We start from the raw sequence: 23,525 nt of genomic DNA on the forward strand, positions 1-23,525 counted from the left end.
TGTTTAATAGCCATCAATTGAATGTTTGGCCAGCTTCTAAAGGAGCCTTCTTCATTAGGGTACCCTTCAACTAATGTAGCATGGAATTCCCACAAGTCTGGCTAGCATGGCTGAAGCATTTAGGGGCCATAATTTGAGTTAAAGCCATCAGAGACCAGGGGAATCACAACATCTTGTAGGGGTAGCCAGGCTTGTCTCTGTATGCCTCATGAGAAAGGATGGACAATTTTGTCTTCCTTGAAGAAAGCTTTTCTTGGAACTATAGTATGACCATTGCCCAATATCCTCATTTTTTTTTTTTTACATTTTTGTCTTATCTTTACTCCACAGAAACTGAGATGAGTTGCTATTCTTCTATGCTTTATGTACAATAGTTTTTGAGAAACTCTGAAATTATAAATCCAAGATCACCCAGGGAATTTATAACAAACATAAGTATGTTTCTCCAGTCATAGCATGATGCTCTAGCTCAGAGGCATCCAACCTCCAGAACTTTAAGACTTATGGACTTCAACTCCCAGAATTCCCCAGCCATGGCTGAGTGGGGAATTCTGGGATTTGAAGTCTACAAGTCTTAAAGTTGCCAAATTTGGACGCCGCTGGGCTAGCCATTCATTCTGTATTAATTCTCAGCTGATGGTGGAGTAGAGAAAAAATGGATTCCATTAGCTGCTCAGTTATGAAATTCATTCCATGATTTTGGGCAATTACTCTTTTTTCAGTCCAACCTACCTTGTAAAACTGATGCAATAAATGACTGTATAGGGGAGAACCGAAAAGAACCTGCTTTATTCCTTAGAGGAACTGGAATCTATTATTACAATATAACACCTATTTAGCATTCACCCACTGACAGTTGTATTATGCAGGTACATAATTTGCTTAGGTGACACAAAAGTCAACATTTTGATTTAAGACTCTGAGCCTTGAATTAAAAAAAAAACAACCAAGGAAGTTTCTCACCCTTATGACTGTATTTGCTCTTTTATCTGCATAGTGAATGCAGGTCGCAGATATCTTCCCTTGGTGTGAATTTTGGTTTATTTTGGGGCACAATTGCAGTGATTCTGTCACGGCTTTTTTGAGGTCAACTTTGCTCCATTTTTGGTTTCATTTTTAACCAGGTATTCTAGATTGTAAAAGAACAGGAACTAAGCAACTTGCTCATAAACCATTGTGCCATTTTGGGAACAAGCTAGGATTTAAAACCCCATTACAAGAAAATTTTGAGATGGTAAAACTTTTCCTTCCTCCTTCTTGAATTTCTGCTCTTTTTCAGCAGAATTTTGAATGTTTTAACTATCCTAACATCACTAATTTAGATGAATGAATAAAGAGCCCAGAACAGAAAGGATTCTGCTGAAATTTCAGGCTCGGCATTCACGTGCCTTCTATTATACCGTTCTCCTATTTTAGTCCCTTGAGAAAACAGTGAAAGCGAGCAATGACGCAAAAGTCACGTGCTCCCTTGCACATATACTGAGCACTTCACATTCATTCACATTCCTCTATTGGTATACACACAATTCACACAAGCTCTATTGTCCAGGAGTTTTAGCTGCTAAATCATTACCAAACGTTTTGTTCATGGCATCTGACAGTGTCCGCTGAGGTATGTCCCATGTGCAATCATGTACAAGTAAATATTGGCGTATAATTTTCAACTTACTTTTCCACAGGCTTTGAAACAATGCTTATGTGCACAAGTGTACAGAAATCATTTTCTCATTTGAACTTCATCTGCATGCATACACCCCCCAATCCCCTCCCTCCACAAATTGGTTTCTCCTAGCCATAGCCAGCCTACCACTAACACATTCATCTCAGTATGCAATTTTATAGCCCCTATATGGGCTCTGTGGAGATTATACCTATTTATGCATTCCTTCCACAACTCACTTTGAAAATTACAGAATATGTTGCCTGTCCATATCTCTGTGGTTCTACACACGCACTACCATGCCAATCTACCTTATAGTACAAATAAGGTCATTGTTGAATGGAATTGTATTTACCAATTTCAATTAAATTTAAGTTGGTTTAACTGCAGACGGAGGTGCAAACAAAGTTTCCCATATATCTACACTTAAATACAACTGCACACTCCTTTCATAAATATTAGCACATTCTATATAAAATATTTGTTGATACACTCGAACTTTTTCTGGGGGTATGTTTATATTAATGTGTGTGTGTGCATGCACACACACATAGATATACATACTATATTTCATACAAAGATGAATTTATATGATATCCACGTATACTGTTTGCTCTAATGCACCCAAAAAAGCTCTAGGCTATGCACCAAATATGCCTTTATACATTCATAGAACAAAATCTTCTTTGGCAGCACAATTCTGCCCGAGGCTACGCATATACTTGAGCTTGCTACACACACACACACAGATGCATGCGTGTCATAACACAATGCAAGCATGATTGCCTTTGCTTATACAACTATGTGCATAGATTCCCTATTCGTGTTTACACTTGTGTGCAAAACTCTCACTCTCTACTCTCAGCTCCTTTCTTGCAGGGCAAAATCTTGCTGCTTGCTTTCTGCACTGCATAGAATTCCCGTCCCGTCAGCACTTTCTACAAACAAATCCTAGAATCCTTTTTGAAGCGCAGTGCGGTGCCCGGGAACTGGAGGGGGGTGAGAGCAGGAGGAGGAAAAGATGAAGGGGAAAGCCAAGGAATTCAAGGGAAGGGAGGGAGTTGAGGAGAATGAGAAAAGCGAGGATTAGATTGATGCTTTTACTGTAGAGAAACTATTTGGGTACAACCTTGTTTTTAAGAATGGCATTCTCCATGGAAGGGAAACAAGGACAGATATTTTGAAGTCCCAAAGGAACGTGCTTTTCCCAGAAACCATCTAGTGGTTCTGACCCATTTCCAGAACTGTGTATATCACACACAGCTTTTCCAGCTGCTTGAGGTTTGGGGAAGCAGGCTGAATGGTGCCATCATCCCTTAATGCTACACACTGTATTCTACATTCATTGCCCTTGCAAAAAGTAATGAGGAATAGTCTATATGGGACCTCCTCCAGGCAGCGCTGGGAGTCCCAAATCATTCAGATGGAAATAATTATTTCTGTCTCCTGAGAACCATGGCATGGTTGGGGACAGAGTACGTGGGAAAGACAATAGATACGACTGATGTAACTGTTCCTGGAAGGTGTTTGTGAGGCAGGAAGGAGACCAGCACAATGTCATACAGCAAAGGCATAAAATGCTCAAAAAGACATGGTCAACTCACCACCATCTTTTTAACTTCTCTTCTTCCAGAGAACTCCCCAATTTTTGGCCTTATGCATTCCCTCCATCCCATTAGGACCTTATTAGGGAACTCAGGATTCCTGTCACATGTGACTGTCACTGGCCCCGCTGCCTTGGCTAGCCAACCCCCGCCTTCTATCTTTTCCCAGGGCTACGACTGTCCTTCTGTCAGTGCAGGAATAGTCCTCTGTTTTTGAAATAAATGAAGGAACATATTGCAGTAGCAGATGGAAGATCCAGCAGGGGTGGAAACAAGAAAAGGAAAAAAATAAACGTACATGTATATGCATTTGGTATAGGGCACAAGGTCAAAAAAAAAAAAAAATAGAACTTTATTCTGACATCTCTGAAAAAAGCCTGACTTAGCCAGCATTATTCCCTGACATGACCTTATCTTTAATTTAGCTGTTCAAAGCTTCCGTTTTACAATTTGTGTGGAGAGGAAGGAAAAAAACCTAACCATAAATCCAATGAATGTGGTGAGATATTCTTTGTGAATTAGGCAAAGTGTAAGCTAATCAGTTATTTTTATATGAGAACCAAAATGGAAACTCTTTTAGACACCTCTTTTCCATCTTTCTGTTTCTTGCCAAGTGGATGCGGAGTGTGGAGCTTGAAATAGATACGTATTATTTTGTGTGCGCACGCACAATTATTTGGTTTCTAGGAAAGAGAAAATAATGAGAAAGAATAAGGCCAAATGGCCCCGTTGGCCTTTAAATGGGATGTGGAATAGATGTGTGTTCCAAAAAAACAATGGCCAGGACCAAAAGATATATTTGCCTTGATGTCACTTACATTTAAATTAACCATATTTGGAAGTCCATGAATGTACCTAAGGCTTTTTAGGCAACTTATGGTCTTAGATTGTTCTCCTTGGGATTAAAATATGAGTTAACTGGAGGAAAAGGGTTGAAATAGTCTAAGTAGGAAATGAATATTCCTAAATATTCAGCAAAAAGCTGGGGCCTGTCTCATTAAAAGACAGGTAGCAGGCCTCAGGCTTTGCAGGAATCATTTTGCTAGAATCCTCCAAATTAACCAAAGAAATCTCTGAGCCCAAGTTCAATTCAGAATTTGTTTTTATCCCCAAATCATCAGACTTTCAACTCAAGCACTCTCCAGTTTCAGAATTAAGATGGAGGAGCCTTCTTATTATCATTGGGAATCAGAAACTTTAAATTACCACTCATTTTAGCTTTCTCTCTGTTTACTGGAGATTAACCGAGGGTTGAGAAGTGTTGTAGACCAGTGATCCCCAACCTTTTTGATGCCGCGGCCCGGTACCGGCATCAGCTGGGCGCTGCAGCCCGGTATCGGCATCAACTGGGCGCCGCCATCTTTTTGACGAAAAAGATGGCGGCGTAGCGCCCGGTGAGCTTTTTCAGGTAGAAATGGCTTTCTACCCGGAAAAGCTCATCGGAGCGTAGCGCCGCCATCTTTTTGATGAAAGTGCTTCCCGTGAGCTTTCTACCCGAAAAGCTCACCGGAAGCACTTTTTACCAAAAAGATGGCGGCGCCCAGCAACCAGCGGCCCGGTAAGACTTGTTCGCTGGATCGTACGTCCGCTGGACCGGCGGTTGGAGACCCCTGTTGTAGACTGCTTGATAAGAATATACTTGGGTCATTAAACTTGGATGCCTGGATGTATGAGTACCTGAACTGATGTTGGTTGAACAAGACAGATTTGGAAAGACCAGCAACTTATACAGATGGATAGATCATATTGGAAGGCTTGTAGGTGTCTTCCCTTGAAACAGGGAAATAAGGCAGAGACCTGTCAGAGATGAGCAGGTAATATTGCTTGGAAAGACAGTCTCTCCCCCTAGCCAGTTTGAGGTAAATTTGGATAATAGCTTATGACCGGAAATAATATAACGAAATAGTGTTATGGCTTTAAATCTCTACTGTAGACAATGGTTGATCCTGAAAGTTGTACTTTCCATTCTTCAAGAAGATCTATTTTAATGGGGAGATAGGAAGCAAAGTAAGTAGATGAATAAAAAGAGGGGGAAGATAGTGAAATATGTAAACATCAAGTGCAGTGCAGATGAAGGATATTGATGGCAATTAAACTACAATCCTCTCCAATGATTTGTTTGCAATGCCTCTATTTCCCCCCCCCCCCAGAGGAATAGTCTTTGGCTGTAAAAACAAAACCCATCCAGAGCCTTGTGTCACCTAATCAATTTATTATGGCCTGATAAGAAGATCAATGTTGCAAAAGAAGAAGTGAAAGGTAGCAAACAAAGCTTTGGAAACATAGTTTCCATCTAGGTCAGAGGTGGGTAATGATGGCTCTTTTATGGACTTCAACTCCCAGAATTCCTGAACCAGCCATGCATGTCCACAAGTCATAAAAGGGCCAGTTCCCCCAATCTGGATCTAAGGGACCACTTTGTCCAAATGCTCTAGGACATTCCCACTCTTTCCACAAAGTTTGTTTTACAGGTATTCCTTGACTTACAACAGCTCGTTTAGTGATCATCCAAAGTTACAAACGCACTGTAAAAAGTGACTTATGACCATTTTTCACATTCATGACCATTGTAGCATCCCCATGGTCACGTGATCAGAATCCAAATGCTTGGCAACTGGTTCATACTAAATGACAATTGCAATGCCCTGGGGTCATGTGATCCTTTTTTGCACTCTTCTGACAAGCAAAGTCAATGGGGAAGCCAGATTAACTTAACAAATGTGGCAAGGAAAGCCATAAAATGGAGCAAAGCTTACTTAACAAATTTCTCACTGAGCAACGTAAGTGTTGGGCTCAGTTGTGGTCGTAAATTGAGGACTACCTGTACATCCTTCCTTTTGTCACATCAAAAGAAAGAGCTCAGGAGTTTGAAAACTGGGATAAGAATGAGGTCAGTTTCTTCTTCTTCTTCTTCTTCTTCTTCTTCTTCTTCTTCTTCTTCTTCTTCTCCTTCTCCTTCTCCTTCTTCTCCTCCTCCTCCTCCTCCTCCTCCTCCTCTTCTTCTTCTTCTTCGTCTTCTTCTTCTTCTTTTCCTTTTTTGGTGTGCCATCATCCAGTTTGATTTCACTCTATTGTCCTATCTTTGTTCTTCTTTAACCAATGTTTTTATTTGTAGACTCGTATCAAAAAAAGTAATTATACTGAAGTTACGATGTCCCCTGATTCCTACACACATTTTTCAACAGTAGTTTAAATACACGCACGCACACACACACAACATATGCACAAAACACACACACAAACAAATATTACTTTCCAGAACCTCACTGGCCTTATTTCTTTTTTGCTCTTCTTCTCTGTAATAGCTGATTGGGATATTGCATTTATCATCCTCATATGGCACATTATACTAAATCATTAATATTATCTTATTTTTAATGCAAAGCACGATAGAGTAACCTCAGTCAGCAAGGTCTGAAAGTAGGAGAACGTTTCTGCTTCTGTTCGTGTTCCCGTGTATTCTTTCTATCAGCTGCTACTGCTGGATGCAATACTGCAGTTCAGTATCATGGAGAGCCACACAGAAAAGCCTGGATTAAAACCGCAATAGCCCAATTTTAGCTCCACAAAAAGGGTCGTTTTTCTATATTCAGCAGTGGGAGAGATGGAAAAGAAAATATTTGCTTGGTATGGAAAATCTCAGAGTAAAGGGATCAGAAACTAGTTATTAAGTCCTTCAAAAGAATTTGGAACAAAAGACAATCAAATTTTATTTAAAGAGGGGAGCGGTACAAAGTTCTTGAAACATCTGTGAAAGCCATCTAGGGGTCAAGCAAGTTTCTTGATGGCTGGAATCACATACCATACCTGTCTCTAAACCCAGATTAGAGAGTTTAACGTGGTTTAACATTATGCAGTGGTTCCTACAATATGTTAAAGTAATAACTGGATTTGTGCAACAATGAAAGCTTTTAGCCTGATCTAGGGTATTGTGAAAAGGTAGTTGGTTGTACTGGGGATGAAAGATATCAAAGGAGTGATGCAAAATTACAACTTCTGAACTTTCAGAAATGAGAGGTTACATCTAGTCTTCTGGGAAAGTGAAGAACCTAATGAGATATGTTAAGGGTCTCAAGCAAGACAAGACAGAAATATCTGTAATGGAATACATCATCTTAGTGGAATCTAAATTATTCTGCATATTTGTTGATTTAAAGCAGAAAGAAATGAGTTGCAGGGTTCTGAATTTAAGGAAGGTAGCTCTTTCTGAGTCTTAAATGAAGTAGCAAAGAAGATAGGATCAAAACAAAGAAAAAGAATGACATATACTGTGCCATGGAATTGGAATTTGGGGAGAAAGGACTAGGAGAAGTGAATTAATATGAATAGCTTTTAAACTGGGGAAGTGGGATAAAATGGTCTGAGGGATGAATTAAAATTGCTAAAATCCTGATAGATTCTTTTGGAAAGTTTTTGAATAGTAGGACAATAAAATATGGAGAGCTTGCAGTGAGGACTGGGAAGGACGCCAGTCTTGCAGGTCAGAATGGTGGTCAGGAACTGAATTCAGAAAGTCGTGGAAGTAAAATGGAGACTGCTAAATTCTGACAAAAGCTGTTGGATGTCAAGACTTGTGGGTTCACTGAATGAAGAAGTGTATAGCTAATGTGCTGGGAGAAACAAAATGCCTCTTGAGCCCTTCCCTGTAATAAATAAGAATAACTGGTTCTTGCCAATGTTTGGAATCTATTATCTTTCTGCAGTCATTATTCACAAGCATCATTAAAAGCCTTTTTAAAACCCTCTTATTTATCTCCTTTCACATCCTTCCTCCTTTACATTTCCCAAGAAGTTGAACCAGAAATTCTGCACCTCTGTTTAATCATGCAAGGAAGATTACAATAGAAAAATTAATATAAAAGGGAATGCAGTTGGGTTGTTCAGGATTTGTGAAACAGAGAAAAGGAAGATATACGCTGTCATGGGATTTGGGGCATTCCATGGGCCCCAAGGATTTGCTTTTTTTTTTTTCAGAGTTGAGAATTTTTTTTTTAAAAAAAAAACATATGATATTGTGAATGAGCAGGAGACAGAGAAGCAGAAATAAATTTAGTTAAAAATACATAATTTTAGCTCCAGTAGATCTTATTCTGCTGGTCAAGCACTAGTATTGTGAGTGCCTCAATTACTCGTAGACTGAAGTGCAACTTCAGATTTAAATATATGGGTGGAATATATCAGGTATGAATTCTGACTGCAGGGCTATGTTAAAGGGAAAGACAGCCCTGAGTCAAGCTAGTTAGCAATGCTTTGGATATAGTTTTCTATCACTATCTTCCTAATTTGTTTTTGAACTTTCCAGTACAAACTGCAGCTCTGGAATTTCTTAGTGATCTCCCACCCAAATAGTATAACTAGGTGACTCTTTATTTTCTTTTAGATCAGCCAAGGTCAGCTAGGTACTGCAGAGGGGAAAATAACTAAGTTTTTTTTTATGATGCTAAAATTAGTGCTGGCTTCCTTATTTTAGTCAAAAGTGCAGATCTACTGTAAAAAAAGAACCCCACTATTCAACAGTTGTAATATTAGGAAAGATAACTGTCTGCATTTGTTTTCCATCATGCAAATTTCTTGGCATATTGGATGACCTTCTTTTTTTTTTTTTTTTAGTAAGTCCTCCATTTAACAGGAAACAGATTTGTTCTGAGATTTGTTCTGACTTTTCATCCTCCATTTCTGTCCTCCCCCTCCCCACTTTCTCTTGCATATATTTCCAATAAAGTTTAAAAATGGCACATACCCTATCCTGGAAAAAAACACCTCAAAGAATTTCTTAAAGATAATCACTGTAAATTGAGTTAATTAAAGATATTAAAGGGGGACTTAAGGATATTGAATTTGTGTTGTTTTCTTCATTCACTGTTTTCTTACTGTCATTATATTCAAAACTGATCTGTTAAGGTGTGACTAGCTTCTGATTTTTTACCACCATCAACTAACTAACTCTTCTTCTTTAATGTCTTCAGGGTACCCCAAAAAGTTTTTGTTGCTGAACTGATACAGATGACTGTAGGCATGTTTTGATGGTGAACTGAACTCCCGAATTGCCTATCATCCATAACTAAAATGTTATGGTTCTGCTGTATAAAAGCAGTTAACAATTTTTGAGCACCCAGCAGCTATACTTAATGGATATGCGGAAAGGTACAAGATCATTATAGAAGTAAAAGTATATACAACCCTGTAAATAACTGAGATCGGGTGGGATACACATTTAATGTATCATTATTATAGTTGGTAGCATAGCCAGCCAGATGTTTAGACTGCATTTGGCATTTTTGCCCATCTATTCAGTCTTTCCCAAAAATCTGGGACAGGCAGATGTTGTTAAAGATATTGTCACAGGATGTAATAAACTGATGATGATTTTTGTCAATTTCGATGGTATTCAAGTGGTGCTCCAGATGTTTTGAAATTGCACCCCAAGGGACTTATTACTGTTGGTGGTATCTTTGTTTTCTTTTGCCACAGTTGCTTTATTATTATTATTTGGATTACACCTGACTTTTCCTGATTATTTTAAAGGGTATGCTACATTTTCTATACATTCTTCACCTCAAAAGGGAGGTAAATTAAACTGGAACCTGCAAGGAAATAAACTTGAGAGGTCTATGCAATCCTGTACTGAGTTGTCCATCCACAGTGTGGAGGAAATGCAATTTCTGGAGCCGTGAGATTTTTTCCCCCCTGTATATGCCTCCATTTTATGAAAACAAACATTTATATTCTGGAGAAGAAAACTGTGACGATAGCCCAAACCAATTTCTACTGAGAAGAAAATCCTACTGTGTATGATGGGATTTCTTTTCCAATAACATCCTTATATTTGCAATACACAGTCTGTGAATTAATTGGCGTAATATGGCATAATATGTTCTATTCCCTTACCCACATTATTGGAAGGATATATTTACTGAAATAATTCTGGGATGAACATGATATAAAAAACAACTTGTCTATATTCTTTAAAGGAATTTTAAAAGTTTGAAAATTGAACACTGCCAGGAAGGAAGGAAGGAAGGAAGGAAGGAAGGAAGGAAGGAAGGGAGGGAGGGAGGGAGGGAGGGAGGGAGGGAGGGAGGGGGAGGAAGGAAGGAAGGAAGGAAGGAAGGAAAAGAAAAAGAAGGAAAGAAAGAAAGAAAGAAAGAAAGAAAGAAAGAAAGAAAGAAAGAAAGAAACTACAAAAACAGATGAAAAACCTGATAACTGGAGGGGATGAAAGATCTATCTACAGATATGCTGTCTTTATGAGCTGCCTAAGAATTATCTCTATCTACACACTCAACTTTTCAGTATTCCAGTTGTTAGATACAGCTATCTGATAAGCATCATCAAATATACAGTTTTGAAATTCCATCCTGCCTGTGCAGTGCTGTAAAATATCTATCATGGTTTTTAGATGGAAACTCGGCTAATGTGGCTTTGGATAGACCTTTACAGAAGAGTTTGGTCTATCTGTCTTAACCTATATTCTGCTCCTTTAGCTAGTTGTCTACCTGTTCTTTCTAAGCCCACCTTTCTTCCTTTTCTTTTTACCATGTCAAAAAGTTGGTGCCGCGGGCGGGGTGGTGGCGGTGTTGAGAAAGACAGAAGAAAGCTAAAATTGGGCTACTTAAAGAATCTCTGCAGCCTTTTCTGTAGGCTTTTCGTGCTGTATATCTCAGGAACCGCGGGCTAGGCAGAAGTCTCCTCGCACAGTCTTCAGTAGGTATTAATTCACATTATTTTTTTCGTTGAGTGAGTTGGGGGTGGGGGTGGTCCAAAACTGTAACTCAAATCTTTTTAAAATGCAATGAGAGGTGGGGGGGCAGTATTGTACAAAAGAGGGTGATCTCTAGTCCCTCAAATTGTTCTCCTTCATTTATGGAGATTCCTGACCCGATGCCCACCCAATGCAGCACCAGCTCATAATCTCGGCTCCTATCATCCACATCCGTGCCCCCCCACCCCCACCCCACTCCCTGGTACTAAAATTCCTGCTTTCTCTCTTCATCTTCCTTCCCACTGCAACTTTTCCTGGCTGCGCTCCCAACTGTGTGGGGGAAGAAGGACGGAGGGAGGGAGGGAGGGGGGGAATCAATGAGGATATCTGACAGTGTTTGCAGCTTTGAGATCCACTGCCTAGGAGGGAGGGGAGGAGGGAGGGGAGGGAGGGGAGCTGCCACAGGCTGCCAAATGCCTGCTTTGCACTGCAAACTCTGGGGTTTCCACACTGCACTGCGGTGCCCCCTCCCCCCCCCCTCAACCTGCTGTCTCTGCAGTTCCAAAGACAGCAAAGCTTTAAAATACAGTCCTAGAAATAATACGAAAGGGGAGACCAGGAAAGTGGGGGTCCTTGTCAGCAGCAGCCACTGAGTTCCTGTACAAAACTGTTTGATTGGGGGGGAGGAGGGTGTCCACTGCATAGAGAGAGGAAGCAAGGAAGCCAGCCAGCAGGCAAGCAGAGAAAGGAGTTCTTAAACTGCAGTGTTCGGAAATGGAGGGGCGGGGGGGTCACTTTGAGGAGCATTGTTTCAGCTGGGGGGGCGGGGGGAGCGGTGAATCCAGAACTGCAATGCTGAAGAATGCTCGAGTTTCTCCCCGGCTGTGTGAGGATTTTCATGTCGTCCAGAGACGTAAAGATCTTAAGAGACTGGCCTTGGGGCAATGGGTATGTGAGAGCAAAGGGGCCCAAACTTTTTGTGTGGGACAGGCAGGATTTTAAGAAGGGAAGATATATCTGACCGCAACCATGAGGGAAGAAGGCAAAGAGAACACGAATGAGGACAGGAAATCTCAGTGTGGGGAACAAGGAGAAAAGAGTTTGCAACGGGCTAGCAGCACCTCCTGCCGGGAACCAAGACATTCTCTCTTAACGCTGGAGCATGCGTATTAGGGCCCTCCTGCCGCTACACATTACTACTTTCATTCACACATTTTATGTACTGTGGCGCTCAACTTAGGGTCTTTGCTCCCCACCATATATTTGGCAACCTATTTTTGCTAACTCACACAATCCTCATATTATTTCTGTGCTTCTCCGTGCTTCCCACCATCACCACCACACATACACACACTTCTCCATTTCCTACTCTTGGCCTTTTGCATACTTTCCCCTGAAACTCATACAACCTTCTCTCTCTCCACTCTAGGGCACACAACCATCCAGCTCCAAGCTCCAACCTTACTTCCTTGAGACAAGGAGCTTGGCTTAATCTTCGCTGCCAACTCCATTTCTTCTTCTCTGCCATGTGGGGTAGATGTCTGCTGGGTTCCCAATTCAATATCAGATATTACCCTAACCTGAAACCCTCCAAATGTGTTCAGATCACAGTTCCCCCCATTGTCCCAGGCATCCTGTTCATGAAGCTGCATTGGGGGGGCAGGGGGCATGAGAATTGTGGACCAACTTCTTTAAAGGCTTCCAGATTGAAAAAGGGTGCCCTGAGCATCTTGTCCTGATCCATTGTTCACTTTCTGGGCAGGTCCTTTCCACATTATTTTTCCAAATTTGTGCATGAAATACAGCTGGTGCATCCTCCCCCTCCTAGAATGATTTCACTCCCTCCCCCCACCATTCAGCGCCACTCACACCTCCAAACTGGCACATCCTTTCATCCATATCAAGTGCTTCATGTTTGGATTATACCTTTAGGATCTTGTTTTGTCTGTTACTGCTCAATCAGCCTTTGAAAGAAATTAGCAAATCACTGCATGCATACCTACATCCCAAGTAGCCCTTCTGTCTTTTTCACCTTTTTTGACACACCACCCCTCCCATCCACCCAAACACACACACACACACACACACACACACATACTTTCTTCTAAGAGTGCAATTTCAAGGTTCAAGGACAAGTGCATATGATGCTATGGAACGGATGTGAGATTTGCAAGGTGAAAGGCCCGCTTGTGGAGGGAATCAAGATTCAATTTACAAAATCAAACAACAGTTGTTGCTTTTTTTTGCCTGGGCCATTTCTCCAGCTCACTTTGTAACCTGAGATAGTTGCAGAGTGTATACTTTACTTGGCAGTGCCAAATTATGAACACGGGACTTGAATTTGGTGCTTGCTCACATGAAAATTCTACAGCACCTACCCTCTACAGCTTGGTATCCTCCAACTCTGTTAGGCCTGCAACCTAAGAATACCTCTGGGGTTGATTTTGTGGTGTCAACACATCAGTACAATTCTGCCACCTGCAGTCTTAAGATCTTAGCACAGCCAGAGAGTACCAGGTTGGGAAAGACTGTCCTACAGAACTATTATTACTCTATGGACATTTTGGGGCTACATGGAGCTAGGACTATATTTGAGTTAAGACTCTATCTGGAGAAGGGAATAGGATTTCCACCCATTTACCCGTTACACAACTTAAGCTTGGCAGTATTCCCATATCCCTCTTTGTGACATTAGCCCTATAGAATGTGCTACATTTTCTTCTAGAATGTGCTACGCCAAAGATAAACCAACACATCCGTCTCCTCCACCCCCCCCCCATCCTCTCTTCCAAGTGGTTGTCTCTTCTAAGGTCTACGTTTATAACTGCAACATCCTAGGGGCTTCATTTACTTTGCCAACAAATTGACAGAATCACAGAAGAATCAGGCTTATAGCAACAGTCTCATGGACTGTCTATGTCTATTTCCCCTTAAACTATACTAAAGGGGGTGGGTGGGGGTGGAATCTTAGGAAAGACCAATGGGAAAGACCACACATGTGGAAGGAGGATACTTTCCTAGCAGGACATTCTCCAGATGTGCTGGAATTCAGCTCCCCTTCCACCCCCAAAGCAGGTATGCTAGATGTGGTGGTGAGGAGGAGAGGACCTCTAAAGAGTCCTGTCTGGAGGGGACCCCCACCCCGCCCGCCTCCTTCGGACTCACCCGGGCCATCTTGGAGGAGTAGGGGTCTTCGAAGAGCGCCCAGACCTTGGGCTGCCAGCTGGACCACCAGCCCAGCTTGCGCCCGTCCTCTTGCAGGCAGAGGCGCTTGAGATCGCCGCTCTCCTCATCCTCCTGGCTCTCGGGGGCCTCGAAGCTGTCCAGGGCTTCCTCGGCATCGCGGTGCTGCCGGTAGTTCATCCAGCAGCAGGCTTCCACGTCTGTCTCGTCGATGCCCCAGAAAGCCAGCTCTTCCTCGAAGAGCGGTCCGCAGACGTCGGCGGGGCAGTGGAGCTTCCCGGTGCGGTAGTAATTGAGCACATAGGCGAAGACCTGCGGGTGCCGGTCGAAGAAGAATTCGTCGGCTTTGGGGTCGTAGTCGAAGTTGCTGCAAGCGTCCGGCTCGGTGAGCCAGGACAACCGCGTGCCCGGCAGGGTCTTGAGGGTGCTGCGGTAAGTTTCATGCCGGATGCCGCCCACGTTGATGACGATCTTGTCGTTGTCTTCGTTCCGGCCCATCTCCCCTTTCAAACATGACTTGGACGGCGGCTTGTTCCCAGATCTTGCGCCCGCGGAAAGAGGAGACGCACACTGAGCTCAGCATCGGGGGCGCGGGCCCGGCCGGGCCGGGGGGGAGCCGCCCCCGAGGCTGGGCAGGTGTCAAATCAGGGGACGAGGCGTCATCGCGGCGCCTCCTCCTCCTCCTCCTCCCGGTCCCGGTCCCGCTCTTTCTAGACGGGGCGGGCGGGCAAGCGAGAGGAGGGAGTCCGCGGCTCAGCGCCCGGCTCTGCAAAAGAGAGAAAGGAAGGGACAGGGAAGGTGAGTGCGGACGCTGCTCCGCCACCCTAACTCCCCCTCCTCACCATCCGCGACTCGGGATTTCTCCCCCTTCATCCCTCCATCCAACCACTCCGAGCGCGCCACCTGCACCCCTCGCTTTCGGCCGCCGCCGCCCCGTCTTTTTGGGCGGCCAGTCTGGTTCCCCTCTGCTCTGCTGTGCACCTTTCCAGAATCCGCGGTCCCCCACCCCGTCCCTATGCCACTCAGGATCTCCTCTGCTGAAAACTGGTGACCTCGACGGGGACCCTCGCAGCCTCCTTGCGCGCTATCCTGCCAACACGCTGCTGGCGCAGCTCTGTCCCTTTGCAGGTCTGCCTTCATCTCTCCTCTCTCTCACTTCGGCCGTCTTCCTGCAGTCTCCTCCTTTACTTTCCTTCCTTCCCATTCTTCCTTCTTTCCATTCAATCTTTTCACTAATTTCTTACCTTCTTCATTTCTTCTTTTCCATTCAGTCTTTTCATTCATTTCTTCCCTCCCTCTTTTCTTCTTTTCCATTCAATCTTTAACTTCCTTCCTTCCTTCCTTCCTTCCTTCCTTCCTTCCTTCCTTCCTTCCTTCCTTCCTTCCACCTTGTCATTCATTCATTTACTTTCTTCTTTCCTTCCTCCCTCCTCCTCCCTCCTTTTACTTCTTGGTTTTTCATTTTTCCACTCTCTGCCTCTTTTCCTCCCCCACCCACCCCAATCTTCTAAACATTTTCTCCTTTGCCTCTGAAGGAGCTACTGGTTTCCTCTTCCGCCTGTTTCTCCCCTTCCTGGTTCCTACCCTAGATTTCCCAGCCCCCTTGCCTGGTTCCCCCATTTCCCACAATCACACTACTTCCTCTGCCTCCTGTCTCCTTTCTGTTCATCTTTCACTCTTTCTTAGCTCTATCCAGTATTCATTCTGGGTGGTGGGAATCACATCAGGGTATGCTTTCCTGGAGGGAAGAGAGGAACTGCTGGGGTCTTCCTCCTAACAGGCAGGTAGGTGGAGGAGCAACCGAATGCCCAAGGCAAAAGAGACCCTTTGCCTGGGCAAATCTTCCCTTCTCCCCACTTTTCTTTCCATTCCCTGCTTCACTCAGCCCTCCAGGCATCAAACTTTCTACTCCTCTCCTTTATTTCCATTTTTTCTCCCTCTCTTTCCTTCTTTCTTTTGGCTTCCCCTTGAATATATCTTTTTGGGGCCTCTTCTTCTTTTCCTTTTTCCATCTCTTCCCCACTTTAGAATGTGCTGCTTAGCCTGCACTGCCCTTCTGCTGCCTTTGTCCATTTCCCCATTCATCTCTCAGCTTCCCTCTCTTCCCCCTCCACTTCCCTCCCCCCCCCTCCTCTCCAACATCTTCCCCTCGTTGAGCCACTTTTTTAGGATTCCTTTTCTGCTTCTTCTTCAATTCTTCTCCCTCTCCCAAGAGTTGCCAGTTGTTTTTTTACTGTGCCCTTTCCCTGCATTGCTCTCTGGTTGGTGCTGTAATAGCACTGCCCTGGCTCACACTATTTGCTGATTGAGCTGCCTTTGGTGCTGCCTTAAGCAAACACTCTGCTTTTGCTTCCAGGCAGCCATCCGCAGCAGGGCCTGCTACTCTACCTCTGCCCAAATTCTAGATCCCTCTGTGACCCACCCACCCTATTCCCACTGCCTTGTTTCTCCTATGCTTGACCAGATTTTCCTTGAAGCTCCTAGAATGGAGTTTTCCATATAATCCTCACTTTCTGGGTATACCAAACATGCCTAAACAGTTAAAAACTGTACAGCATGCTAAGCATAATCCAAGAAATCTTAGTTGGTTTTTTTTTTTTTTTAATATGTTACGAAAACTCAGCTTGCTTAGTTCGTTTATGATCTGGTGAATTGTGCAAATCCAGAAAATGGATTAATTCAGTAATCAAGTTGTGGGTTATAGTCCTATATATATTATAGCAGTCGGTGTGAGCTTAAATGGACTCCAGATGATGGTAGAGGACAGGAAGGCCTGGAGGAACGTTGTCCATGGGGTCGCAATGGGTTGGATACAACTTCGCAACTAACAACAAGAAATAGTCCTTTCAGCCTTCCTTCAGTGGCCTTTCTGCAATTGTTCTTTTGTCTTGATAGTTTTTTTCCCCCTGTACTTTCCCTATAGAAGTCTTACAGATCTCTTCTCTTATTGATGAATGCTGGCTCTTACTGTTCTTCATGATGGGACAAACTGCAACCCCGAATTCTTCTTGGATCCTCATTCTATCCAAGGCCCATATATCCTTGCTCTTCACCCCTTCCTTTGACCTCTCTCATGACCTCTGCTTCTATTTCAAATCCCACTGCCTCAGAGATCCTCAATCTCTAATCTTTAGCTCTTCCCTACTTCCCTTCCTCTATATAGTAATTTTGACTGGTTTTTCAAAAATTCCCTCCAACGTGTACCTCAACAATCCTCAAATCAGAGCCCTGCAAGGTTCACCATGTTAGTGTCCTAGTCTTTTGTATTCCATCCTTGCATTCCAACACATCTCAGAACTGCCAGGGTGGGAAAAAACACTTTCTCCCTATTTTTCTTCCTGTACGTGTCTGTGTATTTTTGTGTGTGATGTCCCTCAGGACCAGAAGAGAGTTGGCATGGCTAAGAATGAGGACTTCATTATACTTACTGGATTAAAGAAGTCGGAATAGCAAGTTGGGGTGAAAAGGGAGGAGGGACAATGGAAAGTTTGAATGAATATATAAGGGAGATTTATCACTTTGAGATCAAGCTGTATTCTTAGACAATTTCTCTTGGCCTGAATTGGCTTTTGTGCCCCCCCCCTGCAAGTTTATATAACATTTCCTTTTATTTTATATTATTCTCTATACTGAGTCTAAAGCAATGCTTCTCAACGTCAGCATGCTGTCTGGGGAATTCTGGGAGTTGAAGTCCACACATCTTAAAGTTATCAAGGTTGAGAAGCATTGCTCTAAAAGCATTGCTCTAAAAGCACGTAATGTAAACCCCATAATGCAAGCTTGAGAAGTTTTGGTCTAAAGCAAGGGTCTTTAAACTTGGTAGGACTTGTGGACTTCAACTCCCAGAATTTCTGAGCTAACGTGACTGGAGGAGGAATTCTGGGAGTTGAAGTCCACAAGTCTTAAAGCTGTCAAGTTTGAAGACCCTTGGTCTAAAGGCACATAATGCAGAGCTGGGCACACCTAAGAAAGGAGAATGCAGGATTCTAGAAATCAGGTCCATATTCACCTGAAGACTATTGTTTGGATTTTGGAGTCTTTGAAGATCAGTTGGGAGGAAATGAGGAATTTTAGCCAATGAATATTTAACCTGACTGTATTAAACCTACATCTACAAGATTTCAGCAATTAGATGTTTGCAAAGTGTCTCTGAGACATGATCCTGCATGTATTTGCTCAGAAGTGAATTCTGTGTTTAATCAAGTTGTTCCATATCGGTTCATAAGGCTGAAGTTCTGTTATTTTGAGAATTAGGGAAAGGGTTTCCTAACAGAGGTTTTTACCCAAAGGGCTATACAACCTTTAGGAATGTTTTTTTTTAATGTATGCTTATATATTGCTTGATGTCTCAGCACCAGCAAGACAGTAACCTCAATGTGTGAATAAGCCATAACAAATATAACACCACAGATGAAATTTCCGAATATTTGAAATGCAATGTCACCCCATGAACAGTTCACACATTCAGCTGCTAAGCATCAAGTTTCTCTCTCATCAAGTGACCTATACCTAGGGGAGACCCGGTCTGACTAGTGACAATAAGGGAAAGCATGACAATGCAATTAAATGGGTACATGTATATTGTCAATAACATTTGTGCTGAGATTATTTTTGTTCAAAAACCAGATGGGGAATATTGGTTGGGTGAATACCAAAGAGGAGAAGAAAAAAAAAGCCTGGAGTTTCAGTAATTGCTGTTCCTTTTCTCATGGAGTGAGTAATTGTCCACGTACACTCAAATGCATGTTCATATGTACCTGAAACGGAGTTTAGGTATTTGTAAATGGAATGTAGCGTTTGTGTCTGTGAATTAGGTCTCAAGTGTTCCTAAATCAAAATGGCATGTAAGGTTGTGCAAGGAATAAAGATGCACAGATTATGGGAACATATCTATAAAAACAACATGCAGGAAAGTAAATGGCTATCCCAATTTTGAGTCTGTCGCTTAGGAAAATTGGCACAACTGAATTCCTAATGAACAGTCCTCACCAAGAGCCCGAGTTTTAGATGTTAGATTCTATCTTTTAAAATCCAAAATCCTGCACTTTCCAATGTCAAAGTTAGCATTTTTTATAGTATGCATATGTTTGAAATATATTTGCCATTTCAAATACAGTGAAAACTATAATCTACTCCCTGGTATATTTCCAAAATCAAAATATATAAATGTTTTAGGAAGGATAACTGAGAAAGAATAAAGGTATAAGGTGAAGCATTTAGATTAATTGCCCTTCCAGTTATGCTCATCATTTCCAACCATTATGGTTACTGAAGTTGTGCAAGAGGTTGGAAGTATTCCACTGGGGTAAAACTGTCTTGAAGGATATGGGAATGGAAGGAGCCAGCTTCTAAACCCCTCCATACAGAAACACCTTCAGAATTTTATTATTCAGATCTGCAACCTGTTCAGCCTGATGTAGACAGCAATTCCTGATGAATCTAACTGGGACTCCTTCTGAGTAAATTCAGATAGGATTCGTCTGCCAATTTACTCAATGGCAAATTCTTACAATTTGCCTTCATCATAAGCTTTATTGGGAAAGACTGACTGAAAATTAATTTTTTTATTATTTTAAAATATAGTTAATTAACACATTAGCAATATCCTGGATTGCTTTTCTATATGTCTATTCAAAGCTGAAATTTTCTGTTTTGGGATGCAATTTAATTTTTCATAATTACACATGAAGGCAAAATGCAAGGAAGTTAGCAACAACCTCATGTGAATTTGGAATGAATGTTCCCAAGCAGAAATATAGATTATAAATTGAAATAATACTAATATTAATAAAGCACATGTAGCTAGCAATGGTGCAAGACTGTTTTCAAGGGCAGGAGCCAATCTGTTATTTTTACAGGCTTCCATGCCCTAATATTTGTGGGACCATCTGGTTCTTACAGCTTTCTTTTTATGCTTTCCTGTGAGGAAGTATGTCAATGTGTTTGGCTTTTTCTTACAGAAATAATCTCATTCTAACTTTCTTTTTTTCTCTCCCCACATTTTCTGTTCTACCAAAACAGCAGAGCAATGGATAGCACACAAAACAAAAGCTGAGGACATCATCAACACAATCACCATACAGAAATGCAATGACACCACCAAATTGTTGCCTATTTTTCATGTGCTGCTATGCATGCAAACATTTCTCAATTGCTGACCATATTTTGGCGTGGTAGTTTCTCTTATGTGCCCATTTCAAAAAAACATACCTTGTTTCCCTTTGGAGTCATAATCCTAGAGACACACTTTCATACATGCTGACCATTCAGTCATATTAATACCTCTCTTTTTGCACATCCTTGAACTGATTACTCCTCTGCTTTCATATTCCTCTAAACCAACCTTCCTTCCTTCCTTCCTTCCTTCCTTCCTTCCTTCCTTCCTTCCTTCCTTCCTTCCTTCCTTCCTTCCTTCCTTCCTTCCTTCCTTCCTTCCTTCCTTCCTTCCTTGAAATGGAATTGACTATGACTTCCATACTTTCCAGACAGCAAATGTTCTCCTAAGCTGATGGGACTTGTAGTCCAGCATGTCTGGAGGGCCTGAAATTGGGGGTGATTGAGCTATCCTTGAAACCATGGCCCATGAATTCACACACTGCAGTGCATAGATTAGACAAATCAAGATCTCTCTCTCCCTCTCCCTCCCTCCCTCCCTCCCTCCCTCCGTCTCTCCCTCTCTCTCTGTCACACACAAAACACACACAAAACACACACAAAACGCACACACACACACACACACACAAAAGATGTGAGCAGTCAAATAATCACCAAACTGAAAATCAGACCTGTATCCTCCAGAAGATGGTAAAGCGGTAAGTATCAATAGAGCACAAGCCATCCTTGCGTTCTGTCTATTTTTAACATGCTGCTGTCCAGTCACAGGTGCTGAAACTCTCACTCCTCCCCCACCTTCGTCTCTGGCCCGATATGCTCTCTATGAGCTCCTTTTTCGGGTGGGGGGAAACAACCTGCGCATATGTTGCCCCCCATTCAGATTTTTGACTATAGTCACCCCCCTTCCTCTGCCACCCAACAGAGAAAACAAACACACACTGACACACACCAATAGAGCCACTAAAGGCCCATACTTACCTGCTAAATCAACCCTTTTGGCTTAGTGTTATTTTTGAGAGAGGGAGACAGAGACAGAAGGAAAGCCTGTGATGGAGGGAATTACCCCTGCCTCTCCGCCAAAAAAATAAATAAAAATAAAATAAAAATCAGGGAGCAGGAGAGAGGTTATGGAATGCTTCCCAACCAACACCTTCTGGGGACTGTGATTTCTCTGTAGCAGCGCAGAAGGATGTAGTCGATAATTGATGGTGAGGTGGAGGGGGGGAGAAGGAGACGCAGGATGTTGCTGAATAGAGTCACTCTGTCTGCTTCTTCCCCCCACACACCTTGTGTGTTACTGCTTTCTACCCCCCCCTCCACCCTTGGTCTCCGGATGCAGGGCTGCGCCTTCTGGTACTGCAGACCCTGTGATGACATCACTACCTCTTAAGGTGGAATTTTGGGGCATCTCTTAGGCTGTCTTTGGATTGGATTGGGTTGGGTTGGAATGGATTGGATTGGATTGGAGGTGGGGAATGTTTCGTTTTCTGTGATTGGAGAGAGCTAAGAGTCAGAGAAGCACAACACAATTTGGCTCACAGGGAATTGCAAAAGAAATAAAAAAACACCCCCGTCCCAGCTTTTCCACTTGTGGCTGCCACCAGAGATAAACAAGTGATTACTGGATGGGGAATAAATTTGGGACTACGGCCTGAAGTGCTATGTTCCCTGGGGATGCCATATAAACATCCATCCCTCCATCCATGCTTTTTCTGAACCAGGGTATCTAAAGTTATGATGCCTAGGAGATAACTTATTCTACTCTAAAAACAATATAACCTTTTGAGAGAGTAAAAGTACACACGGAGAAGGTAGCCACCTTAAAGAGAAAGAGGGCTTAAATACTGGGGTGAGTTGGTGAGATTGTTCCTGAACTGCTGAGCTGATGGTTGTGGGGACATCCACAGACCAGGATATGATAGGGTTTGCTATAGGAACAGGTTGACTTTTATTTGAGGTGTGCACTACCTTGCAGGAAACACAAAAGAAGCTAACATGAAAGGGCCACAATACTCCCTCCCTACATACTACTCTTAAGAATATTGTTGCTGTTTTGAAACTGAGGCACTTTTCCTACATCCTGTATGATCAGGCATACTGTATGATCAGAAAACTCAACTTTCCTTCTGGTGGGCTAGGTTGCACTCAGATGTTTGAGGTTCAGTTGACTCTCTTTCTTCTCCCCACATCTCAGTCCAGACAATACTGAGAGGATATTTTTTTAAAATCAATTCCAATCATCCAGATTCATTGAGAAAAGACGGTATTAATCTATGGGGCATTAAAAAGCCACCCTTCTGGCTTACATCCTATTTCTGTCATCATAACTAAAGTCTGTTCTAAAATCCATTGCCACTAACTGCTGAACATGCAAAATAAGCAGTCATGGGAATTTTGCCCAGTGTGTCACAGGCTCTCCCAGCCCAGAAGTTCAACAATTTAGCAGGTAACCTATTGAATACAAGGCTGAATCTGGTTTCTTATTCCCAAATCTGAATATGACATCAAGGGTAGCTTCAAGGAAACACGAAGTTGGATGGGGTATTGATTAGGGGATTGGACCAATCCCAGAGGATGGAGGTTGAAATTCACATCTAATTATTATTCTCAGTGGGTGAAATTTAGTCAATTGCTATTTATCAACCTAATCAACCGCAGCAGAAAAGAGGGAAGACAATCTTCACTTATGTTCCTTGAAGGAAAGACAGTATTTAAACTAATTAAGGAGGGAAGCAACCTAGAACTAAGAAGAAATTTCCTGACAGAACAATGAATAAATGGAACAACTTGCCTCCAGAAGTTGTAAATGCCCCAACTCTGGAAGTTTTAAAGAAGAGATTGGATAACCATTTGTCTGAAATGGTATTGTTTCCTGCCTTAGCAGGGGACCTCCAAGGTCCCTTCCAACTCTATTATTCTATTCCATTCCATCCAATTCCATATAAAGCTCTCCTTGAATCCTGATGACCTTAGGGATAAAAACAACCATGAAGTTCTAATAGCAATAATTTAAAACAGTTGCCTTCTTCCAAAAGATGATTTGGGCTTTTAATCTAGCCTTCACTTCTGATGCTCCCTTGTAGTCTCCCATCCCTGTTTTAAGAATATCAGGTCCTGCTTCATTTTCAAGATTAGCTAAGGGCTGCCACCTACTGTAAAGAGCAACGCATAAACAACCAACAACCAAGTATTGGAAGAAAGAAAGTAAATGTAAGAATCAATGCTAGGACCTACTCATGTTGTGGCCAATTGGAATTAAAAT

General features: G+C 42.4%; 1 protein-coding gene and 1 long non-coding RNA gene across 6 annotated transcripts in view; one reads left to right on the forward strand and one right to left on the reverse strand.

Moving 5' to 3' along the window:
- Window positions 1-14,740, reverse strand: part of LOC113418616 (voltage-gated potassium channel KCNC1-like) — a 49,747-nt gene extending 35,007 nt beyond the window's left edge. For all 5 annotated transcript variants that reach the window (XR_015745767.1, XM_026677602.2, XM_087946230.1 and 2 more), the window contains exon 1: window positions 14,132-14,740. Coding sequence is in view for 4 of the 5 variants with exons in the window: in XM_026677602.2 (XP_026533387.2) it covers window positions 14,132-14,647 (516 nt within the window). In the remaining variant the exon portion in view is untranslated. The remainder of the gene's footprint in view (window positions 1-14,131) is intronic.
- A 71-nt stretch (window positions 14,741-14,811) lies between these two features.
- LOC148129329 (uncharacterized) lies at window positions 14,812-20,368 on the forward strand. The gene is made up of 2 exons (XR_015745768.1): window positions 14,812-14,947; window positions 20,171-20,368. It is a non-coding gene; the product is annotated as an uncharacterized LOC148129329 (long non-coding RNA).
- The last annotated feature ends 3,157 nt before the right edge of the window (window positions 20,369-23,525 follow it).

This window comes from Notechis scutatus, chromosome Z, assembly GCF_049901735.1.
Source record: "Notechis scutatus isolate UNSWTSFEM ecotype Mainland chromosome Z, rNotScu1.2, whole genome shotgun sequence".
Lineage (NCBI taxonomy): Eukaryota > Metazoa > Chordata > Lepidosauria > Squamata > Elapidae > Notechis > Notechis scutatus.